Source organism: Suncus etruscus, chromosome 6 (assembly GCF_024139225.1).
Source record: "Suncus etruscus isolate mSunEtr1 chromosome 6, mSunEtr1.pri.cur, whole genome shotgun sequence".
In the NCBI taxonomy this organism is placed as follows: Eukaryota; Metazoa; Chordata; class Mammalia; order Eulipotyphla; family Soricidae; genus Suncus; species Suncus etruscus.
Genome location: NC_064853.1, coordinates 13818277 through 13840497, shown reverse-complemented (window position 1 = coordinate 13840497; position 22221 = coordinate 13818277). Strand labels below are relative to the sequence as shown.

The following is a 22221-nucleotide window of genomic DNA, read 5'->3' as shown; positions in this document are numbered from 1 at the left end:
CCAAATTCTAGCGTGTCAAGCATGGAAATGTTCGGATGCTCATCTCTTATGTCTTCTCTCTTCAGACCCTGTTTCCCATGTGGTCATGGAGGAAACTGCTTGGGGCTATACCAGAACTGTGTGTGTGTGTGTGTGTGTGTGTGTGTGTGTGTGTGTGTGTGTGTCTGTCTTTTTTTTTTTTTTTTTTTTTTGTTTTTCGGGCCACACCCGTTTGATGCTCAGGAGTTACTCCTGCCTAAGCACTCAGAAATTGCTCCTGGCTTGGGGGAACCATATGGGACGCCGGGGGGGTAGAACCGCGGTCCTTTCTTGGCTAGCGCTTGCAAGGCAGACACCTTACCTCTAGCACCACCTCACCGGCCCCTGCTTGCTAGCTTAATGATGATACTGAAGAAACATTTCTTCATAAAAATGCAGCAGAAAATTTACTTATTCATTCTACGGATGTCTGTCATCCCTATATATTATTATTGCCTTTGAAACTCACCTTTTACTTGTAAATCCTCATATATGAAAAGGTCAGCCCTCAGCTGTATATAGGACCTTGCCATACTGCACTTAAAATTTCAGCAGTGGTTTTTTTATTAGACACTTTTGGGGGCTCTGCCCAGATGTGCTGGAGACTGCCAGAGCTACACTTAAGGGTGCTCAGGAACTTCATGTGGTGCCGGGGAGCAAACTCAACCCAGTACTTGCCAAAAAGGCATGTCAGCCTTTTAAGCTGTCTCCTCACCCCTTATTTAATGATTTTTTTTTTAAGTTCGGGGACACAACTACTGATGTTCAAGGGCCACAGATATTGTCTTGCTGGGTGGTAGAGAAATAAAACTTTACTGTTTCAGATTCAAACCTGGGCTACCTGACTGCAAAGCATGTCTTCACCCCACACTCTGAGCTGCCTCTCTAACTCTTACTTAGTGCTTAAACAAACAAACAAAAAACAACAACAACAAAAACAATCTAGGGGCTGGAGTGATAGCACAATGGTAGGGCACTTGCCTTGCATGCAGCTGACCCTAGACAAGCCGGTTCTATCCCCGGCAACCCATATGGTCCCTTGAGCCTGCCAGGAGCAATTTCTGAATGCAAAGCCAGGAGTAACCCCCGAACACCGCCGAATGTGGCCCCAAAACAAAACAAAACAAAAAAACTAATTTGAACAGATATTTCTGTTTATCCCATAATTTTGCCCCCATGCTTGTGTTCCTAGTTGGCAAAAATTCATAAAGCAGATCTCAGAGGATTTCCTTAACCTTAAAGAGGGGAGGAGCCAACACATGAGAAACTGCCAGGTCCATCCTGCCATTCCAGATTACCCCGTGTCACAGTTCCTATGGTGGGCCCAGACTCCTGGAATGGGAATGGATGGGGGACAGGAATTTTGTTCCTGGGACAAGGTTTCAGAGTCATTGGGAGACAGGATTGGTTCTTAGCAGGAGAAATGGAAATTTTCTAAAGCACTTCTTCGGGGCCAGAGTGGTTGTACATTAGCAGGTAACTAGCTGCCATACTTGCTGCCAGCCCCAGGTCCTATACTCAGCAACTCACCTGGTTCCCCAAGCACTGCCAGTAGTGAGATCCTTCAGCACCACTGGGTTTAGCCTTTATACCAAATAAAACAAAACAAAACAAAAATCAAGTACCTGGCTCATTAGGACAGTTGAAAAGACCCTTAGCAGCTCTTTCCAGGCAAATGCGTTTTTATTCATTTACTCACTCAAAAAAATTCACAGTATATGCATAAAATTCAACCTTGGGGCCGGAGAGATAGCATGGAGGTATCGTGTTTGCCTTGCATGCAGAAGGACGGTGGTTCAAATCCCGGCATCCCATATGGTCCCCCGAGCCTGCCAGGGGAAATTTCTGAGCGTAGAGCCAGGAGTAACCCCTGAGCACTGCCGGGTGTGACCAAAAAAACCCAAAAATAAATAAATAAATAATCTTAAAAAAATTCAATTTGTACATACACTCAGCCCTTCCTTTTGGTTCCTTTTTCTGCAAGACTCACTCTTTTATCCTTGGTGGATAAAACAAAAAGAAAACACAAAACCAAGTACATCACAAATAAAGCCATGCCAGTCTCATCTAGGTCTCCGCATGAGGCTTTGGATACAAATTGCTTAGTGCAGTGCCTGACCCAGAGGACTATGTCCTTGGTGCTGAGTGCTGATATTCTGTGACTGCCCCTCGCTGAATGCTCTGAAAGGCTCCACCAAGATCTTTTTTTTTTTTTTTTTGCTATTTGGGCCACATCCAGTGACGTTCAGGGGTTACTCCTGGCTATGAGCTCAAAAATCGCTCCTGGTTTGAGGGACCATATGGGATGCTGGGGGATTGAACCGCGGTCTATCCTAGGTCAGACGCATGCAACGCAAACGCCCTACCGCTTGTGCCACCTCTCTGGCCCCTCCACCAAGATCTTGTTCTCTTTCTCCATTGTCATCCGATGCAAATTCAAGCCCAAGCCTCCTTCTCTTTGCTGTCCTTCTCCCCAAACCAGGCTGAACTCTGACAGCCCCGGGGTCCTTGTTCACTGACCCTTCTCGAGTAGCATCCAGTGTCTTTTTCCAACTGGACAACTGTGATCTTGCAGAATACGGGCCTGCCCGCTGCCTCTTCCTGAATGGGTGTGATTGATGGGCTGAGATATTAATTAAACATCATTGCAAGGGGCAGGAAAGGACGCTTTTCAGCTTCCAGTTCCTTTGTCCTTAATGGTTTCTCAAAGGCTTGAGCATTCCGCAGCACATGCGGAAGGCACAGGCTTGTGTAAGCATTGCTCCACCGTCCCCAATAAATGCACTCACCCCTCCTTTGTTTTTTCTTTTCTTTTTTTCCTTTCAAGGTGAAATCAAAATTAAGCCTTAATGGAGTCCAAGGGTGTTGTGGGGGGATTAGGGTATAAGCAGTGAGCTGGAAATTTGGGCGTTGCTGCCTGGGCTTTCCATTTCCATGAGGTTGCTTGTCTGCATGGCCCTGAGTATTCTAGTCAAGTTTCACAGGCTAAAGGCAGAACCTGGCCAACATATGGAACTGATTTCCTTGCCTTCTTTCCCCTTAGCCCCTTTGAAAACCAAAACAACCACCAAAAAAAAAAAAAAAAAAAGAAAGAAAGAAAGAAAAAAGAAAAAAAAAATGCAAGAGCTGCTCAGCCGCCTGAATGTTCTGCCTAATCTTTTGTTTTCGGGTTTTCTGTACAACACCCAGCCTGCTCTCTGGGTTTGCAGACAACCGGAAATCAAGTGATCCCAGACTCCTGTGCAAGCTTGCAGGAGCGAATTTTTTTTTTTCATTTCTCCGCTGCTAAATTAGATACCTGGCTGGTTCTTCCACCTCCAAACTCTTTTGAGGGATAGAGGGATCGGAACAGCAGCCCTTTGTAAAGGTGACATTTGTCACTGGTGTTAAGCCTGGCTGCCTTTTGCATTCCTACGACCTAGAGTTTGTGTTGGTCTAAAGGGTATTAATGGAAATACTCATGAAGAAATTCATAATCTGAGTCATTCTGTGAGTGTGTATGTGGGGGGGATGGGTTGGGGGGTGGACATACAGAAAACTTAAGTAGAATGATAATAAGGGAGGAAGGGTAAAATTTTGCTTGTAGCTTGTTGAGAAAAGGGAACATTGTTGTTGTTGTTGTTGTTTTAGATCTCAGAGAAAGTTTAGCCTCCTCTTTTATTTGGTGTTGGTTGAGTAGCCATCCAAATTAATTGGAATGATTTAATGCCAAGATGAATGGATACATAGGCATATTTATATTTGCTATATTAGGAACAGTGTGAGATGCCAGTTGTCAAAGATTGTGCCAAAGTGAGAATCTAGAAATTCCAAAGAGTTGAAGGAAATAAAAATATAATGGAAGAAATTTTAATGAATGGACAGACAAGGGATTTTTTTCTCTTACTCATCTCTGTATCCTTTCAAATGTCTCTTTTATTTTTTTTCTTTGGTTTTTGGGCCACACCCTATGATTTGCAGAGATTATTACTGGCTCTGCACACAGAAATCACTCTGGCAGGCTCAGGGGACCATGTAGAATGCTGGGGGTTGAGCCCAGGCCAGCTGTGTGCAAGGCAAATGTCACTCCTACCTGTTGTGCAACTGCTCCAGTCCCTTTACTTTCAATTATCTGTAGTGAGCAATATTTGGGGCGGGGGGGGGGGGTTGGGTTACACCCAGCAGTGCTCAGGGGTGCTTGGCTCTGCACTCAGAAATTGCTCCTGGCAGGCTCCAGGGACCATATGGGATGCCAGGATTCGAACCATCGTCCATCCTGGGTTAACCAATGCAAGGCAAATGCCCTATAATGTGCTGTCTCTCCAGCCCAAGAGGATTATTTTTTTTTTTTTTGGGTCACACCCGGCAGTGCTCAGGGGTTATTCCTGGCTCCAGGCTCAGAAATTGCCCCTGGCAGGCACAGGGGACCATATGGGATGCCGGGATTCGAACCGATGACCTCCTGCATGAAAGGCAAACGCCTTACCTCCATGCTATCTCTCCGGCCCCCCAAGAGGATTATTTTAATTGCAGCATAAAACAACTTCTTCAACCTGTGGACCGGCAATTTTTGTACATGTGGTCCACGCGGGCCAGCAGTGAGAACCAAGGTGGCAGACCAGTGGTTCTGGAATTTTCCACACCTGCCTACCAGTACAGGCTCTGAGGACCCATGGTTGATGAGCACTGTCCCAGACCATCGATGCTGCATACTCAGAAGCAGAGATCCTAGAGAAGGCGGGAGGAGGCTAGGCATGAGAAAAGATTCAAATTAATAGTATCTAGACAGGTAATTTTACCCTCTCTCTCCTTCCAACTCCCACAAAGTAATTACTACCTAGAGAATAGTCTTCATATCCTTAACAAATTAGCACTAATAATGTGGCCATTGAATTCATGTCAAAGACCATTTATCTAGCTATCAGGATGGTGTGTGAACCACAGACTAATTTTTAGTGTCCTGAATAGAATTCCATCTTTCTACATTTATGGGGTGGCACTAATAAAGTGCCCTGGGCTGGACAGATTCGGAAGCAGGGCCTAGTGCTAGCTCCAGAGAGCAGACTCACAGCACCCTGGCAGGCTGCTGGGCTAGTATCTATCTGTTCCTGAGGCACCTTTGCACAAGATCATGGGTTGTGTACTGATTTGGCTTTTTGTTTCCGTTTCCTACTGGAGGCCCCTTCTCTGCCATGCTTTTCAGCACTGAAGCATTTATTCCCTTTGCCCTAGTATTAGAATACCCTGTTTTGCATATCACGGTGGTATTTAAGATCACATTTTTATCCTGCAGATCCAACATAAGCCCCTGCATTAACTGTTTCCTCTGCGGCTCGGAGGTGCGATCCAGCTTGCTTGGTTCTTTAGAGGTTCATTCTGATCCTCAATGTGTTCCCCTTTGGAATCTGGGCAACTCTTTAAAAACATATTCATTTTAGGGGCCGGAGCGATAGCACAGTGATAGGTCGTTTGCCTGGCACTTGGACAACACTGGACAGACCCTAGTTCTTATCCTGTCATCCCATATGGTCCCTTGAGCATGCCAGGAGTGACTTCTGAACACAGAGCCAGGGGTAACCTCTGAGCTCTGCCAGGTGTGATTTCCCCCACAAACAAAAACAAAAAAAAATGTTCATTTTGAGTCTTCAATTTTTTAAATTTTAATTTAATTTTTTAATTATATTTTCGTTTCTAGGGGGCATACTTGGTGGTGCTTATTTAGGATTTACTCCTGGCTCTGTATTCAAGGATCACTTCCTGGTGTTGCTTGGGAGTCCGTATAGGATGCTGGGGATTATACCTAGATCATCCACATGCAAGGAAAAGAGCCTTATTCACTGTACTGTTCGCCCTGCTTTTATTCATTTTTAAAGGATTGATACACGTAGGAAAAGGGAAGGAAAAAAATATAATCTGAGGGGCCAGAATATATTAGGTAGGGTGCTTGCCTTGCATGGCCGACCTGAGGTTCCATTTCTGGCATCCCATTTTTATAGCCCAAACATCCTATCCATCAGGAATGATCCCTGAGTGCAGAACCAGGAGTAAGCCCTGAGTATAACTGAATGTGGCCCAAAATTAACCCCTCCCAATAATATATTCTCATTCATTATTCAGAAACAAACCCTGCCACTACAATTTTGGTCAGTTTTTAGAACTTACTGCAGCTTTTCTTTTAAGATTCTGTCTGCATAAAGGCCTGGACATGAACTTGGAATAAGACACATTTTGTAGGGACCAGAGCAATAGATAGCACAGTGTAGACAATATAAGCCTTGCATGGAGCTAACTTGGGTTCTATTCCTGGCATCCCTTATAGTCTCCTGATCCTGCCAGAAGAGAAAGATCCCTGAAGGCAGAGCCAGTAGTAAGCCCTGAGCACTACTACTGGGTGTGTCACAAACATTAAAAAAAAAAAAAAAGACACTGGGTCGGAGAGATAGCATGGAGGCAAGGCATTTGCTTTGCATGCAAAAGAACGGTGGTTTGAATCCCGGCATCCCATATGGTCCCCAGAGCCTGCTAGGAGCAATTTCTGAGCTTAGAGCCAGGAGTAACCTGAGAGGTGTTGAGTGTGCCCCCCCCCAGAAAAAAAACACAAAATAAAACAAAACAAACAAAAAAAGACACATTTTTTCATTCAACTTTGTGTACCTGTTTCTGATAGTCACCTGAGCAGTCAGCTCAGAGCCTTGGCATCCTTTCTGTAAAAATGCATTAAGTGCATTTAAGGATTACAGTAAGACAATCTAAATCCATATGCGACCTCGCAATAACATGCATCAGAGGAACCCACACATATGTGTCCTACCACCCCCCACCCTTTCTCGAGAAAAAAAATATTACCCAGTACCGCTCTGAAAATCTAACTTGTTGAAGTGAACAGAGAGCACCCCTACCCTCAAATTGTGCCTGGGACCACACCTCTCCAGATAGTTCCAGGGAATCCCTATTGGTGGTGACACTCACTATGGAAAAAACACTGATAGACCTGGTCAATATTTACAATAACAAAAATCACAGCGAACATGATGTTAATAGATCTGCGTGATTTTGAACAAAGAGTAACACGACCATCCTCTTTCTTGCTTAAGTGACTCTTTCTAGTCTGTGGTCTTATTTTCTGTGCTCTGGGCAAATCTATTTTCTCAAGCCACCTGTATCCAGAAGGAAAACGGTTAGGGATTTAACAAACGACTTCGATTTATGGTCCCAGATTTGTGGTCGCAGATTGTGGAATGATGGACCCCCTCGGGGAATGTAAATATGGTCGGTTTTCCATATGTTATACGGTGCGGTGCAAGCTTAAATGGGCTGGTGCAAATCAGAAAATCTGGGCAGAAGGGAGTCCTTGAAACCTAGAAAATAATTATTCACAAGGGAGATTGGGAAGTGGACGGTGCTGAAGACATGCATGCCTGTATTTTCTTTCCTGTTGCTCTTTCATTACGTTTCCCTTTTATTCTCTGAGCAGAGAGTGTTGGTGCCATTGCCATGACAGCTCATATCTGTGGATGGGTCACGGTTTCGTCAATGTCTTGCACTTACAGTACCCAGCTCTAATTTCTTCTCCTTGGGCCACACTTTCTATAATCCAGAGGAAGAGGCTCAGCATTGCATGAAGCTCTTAGCAGACCTTCTACCTCCATTGACTGATCTTAGAGACAGCCACATTCCCAAAGAATAAGCTTCTGAATGCAGATCTTGTGCTGTGTTTTCTTAGCCAGGGACACAATGGAATCTCAGGCTAGAGAAGAGGCTGATCTCTCCTTTCTACAGAATTGCTTGTGGTATTGTGTGGATTCGCTTCCTTAAATATCTCATTAACACTTGGCAGCCCTCAGAGAGGGAAGGTGAGGCCAAGTGTCTGGACCCACTGTCTTAGGAAACACTCATAGAATTGTTCCTGTTCCAGCTGAGTAGAATTCTCCTACCATCTGTTCCAGGGGCTCCGTTAAATAGATTTAGGCAGAGAGTAGGAGCTGGGCCAAGACGGGTGGGTGAGGCTAGCAGGAAGCCAAGATGGGACGTATGCATCTCCCTACAACAGGATACCCAAATCTGTTTATTCTCTTGGAGTAGGGTTTGGGGGTGAGAGACTATAGTCGATGGTTACTCGATTTTGTTGAATTTATTATTCTTTAAAATTCATTTTAGATGGGGGCTGGAAAGATAGCATGGAGGTAGGATGTTTGCCTTGCATGCAGAAAGACGGTAATTTGAATCCGGCATCCCATATGGTCTCCGGAGCCTGCCAGGAGCGATTTCTGAGTGTAGAGCCAGGAGTAACCCCTGAGCACTGCCGAGTATGACCCAAAAACCAAAAAAAAATTTTTTTTTCATTTAATATGTATGCATTCCTTTATGCATTCATTCATTTTTGCAGAGCCAGGATGAAGCCCAGGACTTCACACTTGCAAAGCAAGTACTCAATCACTGATCTACCCACTCCAGTGAAGACAGTCATATTTGAATTTGTGTTGAATCCTGGGTGGGCCAGAGCAGAAGGGAAAGGCAGAGTTTAGGGAAAGAAAGAGGATATGTTCCCCCCCTTTCACAGAGATGGGGAGATGCTTTCAACTTTCAAAGAGAAAGTTGATTGAATCATGTTAAGAAGATGGAGTTGGATGGAATTTGGATTGACACCTTCTAAGTTTCAGGTTTGGGTTTCGAATTACTAAGTCATGTTTTATAGTTGGTAGGAGGGACAATTAGTACATAGCCTGCGGGAGTCCCATAAATGTGTATTGTTAAGCCATTCTCCATTGGTCCAGGGCCAGCTTCTTCTAAGTTACTGAGAGTAGTGTAGGTTTTGCTCTGAATATTTCTAAAAATACACTATATTCCAGTTTTTCTTTCCCTCCATGTTCTCCCCGCATACCTGTAAAATATTTTTGTTTGTTTGGGGCCATACCTGGTTGAACTTAGTGCTTACTCCTTTATCTGCATTTAGTAAATTATCCTGGCAGGGCTCAGGAGACCTTAAGGGTCACTGGGGATTGTATCAAGGTCAGCTGCCCTCAAGACAAGTTCCGTACCTTTTTGTGCTATATCATTCCAGTCCCCTGTCTTGTTTGTTTGTTTGTTTTGGGGCCACACCCAGTGGTGCTCCAGTTACTCTTAGCTCTGCACTCAAAAATTACTCGGCAAATTCAGGGGGATTCTGGGGGTCTCAAAGCAAATGCCCTACCTACTGTGCTATCCTTTGAGGTCCCCCCTTGTCCTTTAAAAAAATGCAGTAAATAATTTTAAGCATACAACTTTTCCTTGGGGAGGAGCACATCCCATGGCACACAGGGCTCAGTCCTAGCTCTGCACTCAGAGGTCAATCTTGGCAGGGCTCAGGGAACCATATGGGTTGCTGGATATCAATTCCAGGTCAGCCACATTCAAGGCAAGCATCTTACCCTCTGTTTCTGTCTGTCTCTAGTTCCATGAATAGAGACTTTTGGCTAGGACTTAATTAAAGAAAGTTGGCTGACTCAATGTTTTAGGTAAATTTATTGAAGTGAGGAGCTGGAGCAATAGCATAGCGGTATGGCATTTGCCTTGCACGTGTCTGACCCGAGACAGACCAGGGTTCAATCCCCAGCATTCCATATGGTCCCGAGCCTGCCAGGAGTGATTTCTGTGCTCAGAGTAACTCCTGAGCACCATCAACTGTGGCCCCCAAACCAAAAAATAAATAAATTTATTGAAATGTGGCATGCATGTGGAAAAGTACATAGGCACAAATAGTGAGTCTGACAAATCTCACAAAATTCTCTTACAAATGAGCTTATGCACCCAGATCGACAAAGACCTCGGTTCCGGCTTTCCCACCTGGGCCTTGTGCAGACTTCTCACCGGATAGATGCCCTTGGCCTGATGGATGTTGATACAGCCAAGAGTCCCTCATCTTGTGTCTCAGGCTTGATTGCTGGTGGCGTCGTCGTGTTGAAGCAGGTTGCAATGCTGTGTTTGTTCTCATTGCAAAAGATTCCATTGTGCGAGGGGGCCCTTCCTTATTCATCTGTCGATTCCTCTGTTGATAGGCATTTGGGTTCTTTCCAGGTCGGGGCTGTTCCGAACAGTGCGGCTATGAACATGCTTCTTTCTGCTTTTCTTTTGATAAAAGTATGAAGACATTTTGGCGAGGGAGACCAAGATGGGAACCGTGGGGCTGTAGGATTTGCATCTAATTAACTCCAGGAGATAGCGCCAGTTTCCAAAGTGTGTATTAATGAGTGAAAGGTCGCTTTTGTATTTAGATGGGAGATCCGTTCTCAGGAACATAAAGAATAAGGCATCTTCTAGATAGTGGGAATAAGATGAATCTGGGAAATAAGTGTCTGCTGTGGGGAACTTGTAAAAATGCCTTCATTCGCTTTAATGATCTCCATACTTGAAAGTATGTTTTTAAAAAATGTTTGGATTTGGGGTTTTGTTTTTCTTTTCTTTTCTTTGGGGGGAGGGCCACACTCGGTGATGCTCAGAGGTTACTCCTGGATGCGCTCAGAAATTGCTCCTGGCTTGGGGGACAATATGGGACACTGGGAGATCAAACCAAGTCCATCCCAGGTTAGTACGTGCAAGGCAAATAAATACCTTACGTTTGTGCCACTGCTCCAGCCCCTGGGGTTTTGTTTTTAAATTGGCTTAAAATGAGAACCAAGTAAAAGGGTACTAGCTTCGCTTTTACTTTCAGGGAGGATGCCTCTCGATTTCTTCCAGGTTGTATTCAAACTGAGAGTTCACATTTCTAGAATTCCTTTGTTCCTCCTGGGAATTGGAATAAAGGGAAGCGACCACTTGGGAAAGAATGCAGAATGCCCACACTGCACCCCTTCTCACCCCCGTGCTGGGACTCATCCAAGAGGCCCCAAACAGCCTAACCATTTGGGGTAGCTCATTATCTTCATGTTTCAGAGAAGATTTTTTTCCCCTTCCCTTTTCTATTTTCAGTTCTAACAACCATGGAACTCTTGACCCCCAAGGTCACCAATGTGTGACCTAGGAAAATCATTTGGAATTTCTGCTCAATTAAAACAAACTCCCTATGGGGATTGGGGAGATGGCTCAGATGGCTGAGGATGTAAATTGAATGCAGGAGCCCTGAGTTCTGTCCCAGTCAACCTCCCTCCAGTTCCAACTTTGATGAAATACAGGAGTTGCTCCAGTTGTAATAAAATGAACTATATACATGACTGAAACCCAACTAAAAACATGTTTGTAATCAAGGTGTTGAAATAAAGATATTAATAAAAAATAAAATAAAATGGACTACATAAAAGTAGTAATGAGGGTTGGAGTGATAATACAGTGGTAGGATGTTTGCCTTGCTTGCAACTGAGCTGGTTTCAATCTCCAGCATCTGAAATGGTCCCCTTACCAGCCAGGAGCGGTTTCTGAGCACAGAGCCAGGAGGAACCCCCAAGTGCAGTCGGGTGTGACCCACCCACCCCCCAAAGACACAGTCTTGCAGATTTTTCTCAGCAGGTTCTTTATAACTCAGGCAAGCCCACCCACCCCTCTTTCTTGGAAGAAAAAAGAAAGAGATTGTCTTCACTCTTTGGACCTAGTGGGGTAAGGCAAGGTGATTGATCTATTCCTGGAAGTTCCTGTCCTCCTCCTGCATCAACTCACCTAAGCACATGCTTAAGATATACTGGGAGATGAGTTTCAGAAAGAAATATGTATATATTGGAGCTGGAGTGATAGCACAGTAGTAGGGCATTTTCCTTTTAGGTGGCCTACCCGGGACAGACCTATGTTTGATTCCCAGCATCCCATATGGTTCTCCCAGCCTGCCAGGAAGGATTTCTGAGTGCAGATCCAGGAGTAATCCCTGAGCACTGCCAGTTGTGGGCTCCAAGCAACAAACAAATAAAAAGTATATAATCCTGACCACATTCACACAGATCTGAAGACATTTTGTACATTGTGCTCATTTTATTTCTACTATTATCCCAGGCATGGAGCAATTTTTAAAAATCAGGTGGTATAAGAGTGTGAGTGTGGGTCTGGGAATGGAGGTGTTGTTGACAGGAAAAAGGAATCTTGAAATTGTAGAGATGGGGGCCCCCTCCTGCTGTACCCTGTAATCCCCTTTCCCACCATGTGCACAATTCATTTTTTAAAAGTAAGCATGTTTCGGGATTGAAAATCCTGGTGTTCTTTGATGATAAACACCCCCAGTGAGATCTGAGACAGAGTTTCGCAATCCAGTAGATTAATATATTTGCATGGAAATGACGAGATGTTTCCAGGGGGGGTTGAATGAAACTCATAAGTACAAACCAAGTTAGGCTCTGCAGCCCAGTAGGTACAGCTCAAGTCATCTTTTGCTAACAGATAAGTTACGGAGAAGTTTTGATTGCTCAGAGCCCCTGGAAATTTGGAAATTTGAGCCACACTTACGGGGGTGTTGGTCTGCACTGTGTTCTAGTCTTGGCACCTGACAGCGGTGTTTTTCCTACGTGTCAAGTAATCATGTCGAAGATTCTCATGAGGCATGGAATTAGGAGTAGCCGATCTGAAGCCACTTTGCCAAGCTTCAAATTCCCATCTCAGGCAGCAGTAGGGCTTTTGCCTTGCACATGGCTGACCCAGGACGGACAAGGGTTTGATCTTCGGCATCCTATATGGTCCCCCAAGACGAGTGATTTCTGAGCACAGAGCCAGGAGTAACCCTCGAATACCGCTGAGTGTGGACCCCCAAAAATTTCAATCTCCCCAATGACTTTGGGGCCATTGGGTAACTCCCCAAGATCTTAGCTAATCACCTTGAAGTGGCAATCATAGTCTTAAAATGAAAAAAAAAAGATGATTCATATGTTTCGTAGTTCTTTCCATAAAGGGTGTGTGTGCATGTGTGTTTGTGTGTATGTGTGTATTTAGAGCAAGTTTTGGGGCCACACCTAGTAGTAATCAGGGGCTATTTTTCACCCTGTGCTCCACAGATTTAAATCAGAGTCTGCAGCATGCGTGGCAAGCCTCTGAACCCCTGTACTATCTCTAAACTGCTCATAAACGTGTGTGTGTGTGTGTGTGTGTGTGTGTGTGTGTGTGTGTGTGTGTGTTTGAGGGGGGTCAGCTAGAAGTGCTCAAGTCTTATACCTACTAGGCTCTCTGATCCAGGATCACTCAAGGCAAGGCTCAGGGAACCTCTGTGATGCCAGGAATCAAATCCCAGGTCAGCTGCATGCAACGCAAGCACCTAACCAGCTGGACCGTCTCTCCAGCCCTTCAGAAAGGTGTTTTATGAGATTTCAAGACATACATAGACAGAGCAGACTTGTAAAAGTGGCCTCCCCATAAAAAACATCGATAAATAATGCCAACATCATTATCAGAGTCACTACCATCCCTAGATGTCTGTACTTTTCCTACCAGCAAAGTCAGACTTTTTTTTTTTTGGAAAGAAAGAGAAGGAAAATAAACATCTGTTGAAAGAATGAGCAGCATGTTGAAGACTTAAGATGATTCATAACTCGAATTCTCCAGACTTGTAACTCGATCCCATTGCGTTGAAATCCACCCCAACTTCCCTCTCTTCCCTGCCACCCCTCTCTCGACGGCACCTATCTTTCCCTCCCCATCCCCGGTCTGCCCTCATCTGCCCAGCACTTGATGAACTTGGCTCTTGCCTTGCTCACCACCTCCGTGCAGGTGGGGTAGGCAGTCTGGGAAACTGTCCCAGATGCTAACAAACCCTTGGCAGAGGCTGGAAAGGAAAAAGGGAGAGTTTTGGCTAACATCTCCCCATCTGCCTTCTTACTCATCAGGAGACTCCAGTGGTACTTAAAAAGCTTTAGGATAAATGATGAGGCTGGCTGCTCTTATGTGTGTGTGCCTAGAACTGGAATTCTGTTCTTTAAAAAACAAAACAAAACACATCTCTTGTGTTAGCTCCATCTTAATAGTGAGTTATAAAAGTCTGCCGAGAGGCCAAAGTGATAGCACAGTGGGTAGGGCGTTTGCCTTGCACGCGGCCTACCCAGGTTCGATTTCTAGCATCCCAGATAGTCCCCCAAGCCTGCCGGGAGCGATTTCTGAGCGCAGAGCCAGGAGTAACTCCTCAATGCCGCTGGACATGGCTTAAAAATAAAAAAGGAATGGGGCCGAAGAAATAGCACAGCGGTAGGACGTTGGCCTTGCAAGCGGCTGACCCAGGACCAATGGTGGTTCGAATCCGAACATCCCATATGGTCCCCGTACCTGCCAGGAGTGATTTCTGAGCAGAGAGCAAGGAGTAACCCCTGAGCGCCACTGGGTGTGGCCCAAAAACCAAAGTAATAATAATAATAATGATAATAATAAAATAAAAAAGGAAAAAAGAAAAAGTCTGCTGAAATATCATCAATACTGGTCAGATACTGGAGAAGTCCATGCAAAGGGACCTGAGACCAGGAGGAGATGCAAATGCTGATAATGCCTCGGTTTAGATGCTTGTCATGGCCTGGCCACACTATTTCCTGGCATGTAGGAACTGGCTCTTTTCTTAAGGCCACACAGACTTGGCTTCTGATGTGATTCTCCCTCTGGGCTGCTTAGGTAACAAAGGTGATAGATAATACAGAATAGGCACCAGTTGGGGAGCCGCACGCATGAGGGAATCTGGAAAGAATCCTTTCCAAAGAGCTTTATTACATTAGATTTTCATGTCTGTAAACAATTACGGCATTCGGGGAGTGCAGGACAGAAATGAGAAACACAACTCGGTCAGATTATACCAGTCGGATAAAATGGCACGGGCTCCGGAAATCTATAATTAAATGTATTTTTTTGAAAATGAAAAATAAAGTGTAACATCTGGTTTGTTTCACCCCCAAAGTGCCTGTGTGTTGCTTAGATGAGTGATTAACTTCGGCGGGGATTTGGATTTCTCTGAAATAACTTGTGCTTTAATGAAATTGCTCTACTTGATTCCATTTGTGTTGTAAGCAGATTATTCACACATGAGGAGGAGGAGGAAGAGGAGAGAGAGAGAGAGAGAGAGAGAGAGAGAGAGAGAGAGAGAGTCTAATGTTTGTTCCTTTTCTTTCTTTGCAGAGGATATTCAATTCCTTTGTTTACACTGAGAAAATCTCCAATGGCGAGAGTGAAGTTCAGCAGGTAAGAAAGAAGGGTACCTGACTCTTGATGTCTTTTGGCCTTGCCCTACTTCGGGATATGTCACTTTAACTCCCCAGGCATCTCTCCAGGAGATGTCACTTTGGTCCTCTCACCGTGTCACCCACTCTTTGACATCTTGCTGATGCTGAAGGTGCTACAGAGTTCTTTCCAGTTTGAAAACTTCCCGGATAATACAAATTTTCAAAGATAAACAGTTATTTTATTTGCTTAAGAAACATACAAACAAAAATCAGCCCGGACAAAGTCTACTTTCTTCCTTCCTTTCAGACCCTTGGGTAGTTCTGGGACTATTTTTGAGTAATAATTTTCTTGGGCTTTTTTTTTTTGGGAGGGGGGGAGTGATGGGCCATACTGAGCAGTGCTCAGGAGCTACTTCTGGCTCTATGCTCAGAAATTGCTCCCGGTAGGCTCGGGGGACCATATGGGATATTGGGGATAGAACCCAGATTAGTTCCCGGTAGGCACAGTGCAAGGCCAATGCCCTATCCACTGTACTGTTGCTCTGGCCCTGTTTTCTTGGTCTTTAAGGACTTGAGGGCCAGAAAGATTGTACAGGGCTAAGTGCTTTTCTTGCATGTGGTGGACCCTGGTTCGATACCCAAGCACCATAGTATGTCCATAGGTATGGCTCCCCAACATACACACTAAAAAAAAAAAACCTGAAATACTGTCATAATTAACTAAGATTAAGTGATTTTTTTTTTCATACTAGAAGGTTCTGGCACGGAAGCTGCATGTAAGTGGGTGTTGGTTTCTTTTGCTCTTTTCTTCTTTCTGCCTTACTGTCTTTCTTCTCTTCATCTTTGAAAGCTGTGTGGGGTTCAGTCTTATTTCCCAGCTTAATGGGCTGAGGTGAAGTCTGTGTATACTAGAGTCCCAGCCTTCATCCCTGATCCCCAAGTACCACCAGGAGTGACCCTGAGCAGTGAGTCAGTGTGACTCAAAAACAAAAAAACGATTATACTCATTGAGGCCAGATTCTTTATAGCTTATTTAGAACTGGCCTCAAATGAGCTGCTTCTTTTGGGTTTAGGGGCCACAGCTGGCACTGCTCAGGGCTCATTACTAGCAGGCTCAGGGGACCAGATGGGGTGCCAGGGATCAAACCCAAACTGGCTCCTGCAAGACACACACCCTACCCACTGGACTATAACTCTGGCCCTTGTTTCTTAAATTAAAATATAACAGGTGATTTTGGTCATTGATAATTGATGTCGAGACTCCAGAGATAATATAGGGCTAAGATGTTGATTTGACCAACTAGTTCTGTATATAGTCTCTTAAGCAAAGAACCTGGAGTAGCCTCTTCAGGGGTCTCAAACTCTCGGCCTGTACAACATTTTGTGGCCCTGCCCTAGAGGAATCTTTTTTTGTTTTGTTTTGTTTTAGCTGTTTGGGTCACACCTCCCAATGTTCAAGGCTTACTACTGACTTTGCACTCAAGGATCACCCCGACTTTGCCTCCTGTGGCCCCCAGGTAAATTGAGTTTGAGACCTCTGCGTCTAAATTCTTCCAGATTGTAATCTCAAACCCCCCCCCCCCAAAGAAAAGAAAACCGAAGCAAATAAAACAATTGAACTGGGCTTAAAAGATGGCTAGTAAAGAGAGTTCTGTGTTGGGGTGGGAGATGGCATAGCAGTTAAGGCACTTGCTTTGCATGCAACCAACCCAGGTTCAATTTTTGGCACTACCTAGGGTGCCCCAAGCCCCATCAGGAGTGATTCTTTAACCCTTAGCTAGAATTAAATCCAGAATGCTGCTGAATGTGGCCCAAAAAGAAAGAAAAAAAAAAAGAGTTCTGGGTTTGCATTACAGCAAATACTCATACCCTATGACCTGGTATGTTTGTCCATGGGTAACTTGAAGCTGGAGTTGAAACTTAAGGCAGAAAACAGGATGAGCTAAAATGGAAAGTGTAGCCGGGCGTTGCCCTCACTGTTATAAAGAGCTAATGGTTAGGAAAGCAGAATCGCTTAAACTCTGAAATGAGGCTTTTCTTTGAGTCGTGGAAAGCTGCCACCTGATTTTGAGGGCACTTTGACAGTGACAGGCCAAAGGACAAAGTGTTGTGAATCTCATCAAAGATATGGTATAGAGATATTTATTTCTAATACATTACTGTGCTTTTATCTTGAAGTTCAACATTTTCCTGTTAATAGACATTCAAATTTGGGGTATTATTTTTTTCTTTCTTTCCTTTTTGGTTTATGTAGGTTAGAGAGGGCATCCAAACAGTTCTCAGGGCACACTTTTTCTTAGTTTCCCATCATTTTGAAAAAACAAAAGACAAGATGTTGAATAAATGTGGGTGGTTTGTAGTATTGAATCTAATCTTGGTGGTTTGTTCAGCAAACTCAGAAGTGCTCTAGGGTCATGGAGGCTTTGTATAGGGAAGATTCTACATATACACAGACACACACAAACACACACACACACACACAAAATAAAACCACGCAAGGAAACTTTTGTGGAGCTTGAAAGTCATTTGATCACATCTTAAAGATATTGATCTAGGGGTATCGGTTTTGTTGCTTTTCTTGAAGTAACAGATACAAGTTCTTTTCTTCAGCTGTTTTCAAAGACGAAAGTTGTTTGCTTTCTTAGAATGACATCATTACTTTCTAGGCCTTTAACACTATTTTATTTTATTTTTTTAAAATAATATCTTTATTTAAGCACCATGATTACAAACATGTTTGTAGTTGGGTTTCAGTCATACAAAGAACACCCCCCCCATCACCAGTGCAACCTTCCCACCACCAATGCCCCCCATCACCTTCCTCCTCCACCACCACCCCCTTCGTATTTGAGACAGGCATTCTACTTCTCTCACCCACTAACATTGTCATGATAGTTGTTAGGATAGTTATTTCTCTACTCTTGCTATTTTAAATGATTGCAGTTGGTAGTGGAACACTAAGGCTTGGTAATATCATTTTTTTGTTTTATTGTTTTTTTGTTTTTGTTTTTTTGAGGGGTGTTAGGTTTTGGGGTCACACCTGGTGACCCTCAGGGGTTACTCCTGACTAGGCATTTAGAAATCACTCCTGGCTCGGACCATATGGGATGCTGGGAATCGAACCCAGGTTGGTCCTGGGTCAGTAGCATGCAGGGCAAATGCCTTACCGCTGTGCTCTCTTCCAGCCCCTCGACTTGGTAATTTCAATATATTGTCTCATTGATTTTGTTTTGCTTTGGTTTGGTTCTGGACCACACCAGGCAGTGCTCAGGGGAGCATGTGGGTTGCAAGGGATCAAACACAGGGCAGGTACATGCAAGACAAAAATACCCTACATACTGTCCTATTTCTCAGACTCCAATTATTCTAGATAATCTTAAATGCTAGCTAGTATCCTGACTTGATAAGTAGTATTTTATGGCTGTTGAGAGAGATGATTTCCAAACTGCTTGACACAAAGTTTTGCCATCTGTATTTTAATCTTGCAGTTAAATATTTTTGTTGTTATTGTTTGTTTGGGATCAGAAGAGCAGTAGGGCATTTGCCTTGCATGCAGCTGATCCAGGATGGACCTAGGTTTGATCCCCCGGCATCCCATATGGTCCCCCAAGCCAGGAGTGATTTCTGAGCGCATAGCCAGGAGTAACCCCTGAGTGGTGTGGCCCAAAAAATAAAAAACAAACAACAACCAAAAACCATCAGTTTCCACCCTGGACTTGCTTTGGGCCTTGGGCATGATGTGTCCCATTTCATTCTTCTTTCCACATGTGTTTGCAACTGTTCTCACACTCTCTATGAAAACCTTGCCTTTGTGCCTAGCCTTGGGTTCTATGGGTTCCCCTTGGTTTCCCTTCAGGTCCTTAGGCTTCGCCCCTGGACTCTAGTTATATCTCTACAACCTTTCAAACTCTGTCAGCATCTTGCTCTTGCTGCTGTACTATCACTATGGCCCATCCGGAATTTTCTATCTGCTGCTCTGACATAGGAATTTTAGTCTAGTTTTGGAACTGTTGGTTTTGTTTTAAAGGAAACCCCTGCCAAGACTTGAGTTGGCCGCATAGCCAATGTCTAGATCCAGTTCGAGAGAATATTTTGACTCTTTCTTGTCAGTTACTTAATAAGCCTTTAGGCTTATTATTATTAAAATGATATTTTAATGTCATTATGTACTTCGACAAATTTACTCATTTAAGACTTACACAGCATCACCTGTATGATTCATCTCTAGATAATGTGTTATTTATATTACCCATAATATTTTAATTATTTTCGTAACTGCTGCAGTTTTCATTCTATGTTTTTATATCTCATTACTTGGAGGGTATTTGAGTCAAATCCAGTTGTGTTCAGATATCATTTCTGGTGGAATAGGGGACCATTTGGGATGCCAGGGATTGAACAGGCACAAGGTAAATGTCTTACCTGCTGTCCAATATCTCTCGAGGCCCTCTAGTAAATTTATTTTTCTTTTCTTTTTTTTGTTTTTGGTTTGGGGCCACAGTCCGTGGTAGTCAGGGGTTACTCCTGGTCTTGAATTCAGGGGTCACTCCAGGCAGATTTGAGGGATTATATGTGATATTGGAAGCTGAACCTAGGTTGGCTGCATGTAAGGCAAACCTCCTATATGCTGTACTAAATTTTGATTGCTTCGGCCCCTCTACTTTCTTATAATTAATTCTGATTGCTCTGTGGGTTCATTTGTGGGATTTGGGGTGTGTGTGTGTGTGTGTGTGTGTTTGTGTGTGGTTTTTGGGTCATACCAGGTGACACTCAGGGGTTACTCCTAGCTCAGAAATTGCTCCTAATTTGGGGGACCGGGACCATATGGGATGGCAGGGGGATCAAACTGCGGTCCGTCCTAGGTCAGCCGCGTGCAAGGCAAATGCCCTACCACCTGTGCCACTGCTCAAGCTCCCACTTGTGGTTTTTTTTTTTTTCATATGATCACTCGTATAAATAAGATCATTTTGAGGTTTTCCAGTTTTTCTTTTCTTTTGGGGGGGTTGGTTTTTAGGTCATACCCAACGGCATACAGGAATTACTCCTGGCTCTGCACTCAGAAGTGTTTCCTGGCAAGTTCGGGGGCTGATATCGGATGCCAGGATTTGAACCACCGTTCATCCTGGGTCAGCTGCTTGCGAGGTAAATGCCTTACTGCTGTGCTATTGCTTCGGCCCGATTTTCTAGTTTTTAGATCAAGTAACAACCAAAGGCCTTGCACAGGTAGGATTTGATTCGGAGTCACAGTCTTATATCTTTTCTGTAGCTCATTCTTCCAGTCTTCCAGTCTCCTCTAAGCAAGACCAGTCATCTCCCATAAGACGTGCTGTTTCTGTTGTTTTGTTTAGGATGTATCCTCAGTTTTGAGAATAATTTCTTCTTGGTTCCATTTGTTACTGAGAATTTTTTATTTTTTCAATATTTGTCAAGTCTCTCCCAATTATCTAGTTGACCCTTGGCTGCTTTCTAGTTTCTCCTGCTGAATTTCTCATCCTGGCAAGAATTCTAGCTCCTAACCATGTGCCTTGAGCTTTCCTCAATGTGGAAACTTCATGCTTTGGATCTCCAGATAGGTCCATGCTGTCAGGGGCTGGAGTGATAGCACAGTGGTAGGGCATTTGCTTTGCATGCAGTCAACCTGGTGGGACCCGGGTTCAATCCCCAGCATCCAATATGGTCCTTTGAGCCTTCCAGCAGTGATTTCTATGCACAGAGTGCTGCCAGATGTGGCCCAAAAACCAAAACTGAAACAAAACAAAAGGGTCCATGCTATCAGTGTGAATGCTCTGGTTTCTTTCCTTCAATTTTGGTTCTCATCTTATTTGGGGATAGTGACTTTTAATTGGGACACTCACCTCTTAACATGATATGAACAATTATAGGAACCAGGGCCTATGATACTTACCTTGCATACAAGGCCAACCCTCTGGGTTTCTAAGCCCCATCTGGAGTGATCCTAGACCCAAATCCCCCACCTCCAAAGATCAATTATAATTGCTGATGAGGTTGGTATGGTCAGCCAATACAAAACAGTTATTCAAAATAGATTAATGTTGACATATTGGCTCTAAATTTTAGCTCGCTGGCTTTCCATGAAAAGAAAGCACATTTTCATGCACACTTTTGTATATTTTGCAGTGTCTAGAATCCTGACTTGATTTTTGGGCTTATGAATGTCAGAAGTCTACAAGTTCTTTCCTTACAAATCTTAGTGAGACTCGGCTCGAACTGTGCAGACTCTCTGACTTGGCTGTAAATCTAGCATGTTTTAATATCTTCTGGCTGAGGGGACAAAATAATTAAAACTAATAAAAACCATTTTGCGATCCTTGAATCTTACCACAACGCTTTTGAGTCATACCACAAACTCTCCACGGTATAGACTTAGCCTTGCCTTTTCTCATTATTATTTCTTTTAAATTAACCTTCTTCGGAGCCATGTGGTTCTGTCCTGCCTCCCAATGTGTCTTAAATCGTTAATTAGTTTGCTGTCTGGAGTTTTGCTGCCAACAAAATTGGCCTCAGAAAAGCCCTCAAAAATCCTAGGGGCGCACACATTCTTGTGGGGATGCCTCCCACGGCCCACATTTTAAGAAATGAAGTTGTGTGAAACTGCACGTCGGATCAGGGAAAATAAATATTAAGGTCCAGGAGACAGGAAAACATGGCGCATTAAATACACAGTGGTGAAGAAACAAGGAGAAACGTCTTGAGGCAATTGACTCGGTCCCAGAAGGAATGAGACCACCTTGAAAATATTGTTTCAAGGACTTGCTCTCACGTTTCCACAAGTGGTCTAGTTATTAGGTTAATAATTTACTCCATGTGGCTCAGCGGCAGAGCACTTGTCCTGCACGAGTCCCTAAGGCTGATTCCTAGCAGTATTTTTACGAAATGGATTTTGGGGTAGAGAGTTGGGTGCAGCTAAGGAGAGAGTTCAAAGAGCAGAACACTGGCTTTGCACATAGGAGCCCAACGTTTGACTCCTGACCATATGGTTCCTTCATTCCCACCAGGTTCTGGACCACCCTCTGCCTCCCACAAACGAGCAGCTGACACCCCACATTGGCTGTTCCTCACCCCCACTTCATGACCTCCCTTTATATTTTTCACTTTCTTTTCCTAACTACTTACACTTTTTTTTTTT

The 22221-nt window shown here is 44.0% G+C and overlaps 1 protein-coding gene across 1 annotated transcript in view; it reads left to right on the top strand.

Annotated features, from left to right (window-relative positions):
* Positions 1 to 22221, top strand: part of CACHD1 (cache domain containing 1) — a 253662-nt gene that overhangs the window by 95196 nt on the left and 136245 nt on the right. The window contains exon 2 of the mRNA XM_049774383.1: positions 15031 to 15093. Within this exon, the coding sequence (XP_049630340.1) occupies positions 15031 to 15093 (63 nt within the window). The remainder of the gene's footprint in view (positions 1 to 15030; positions 15094 to 22221) is intronic.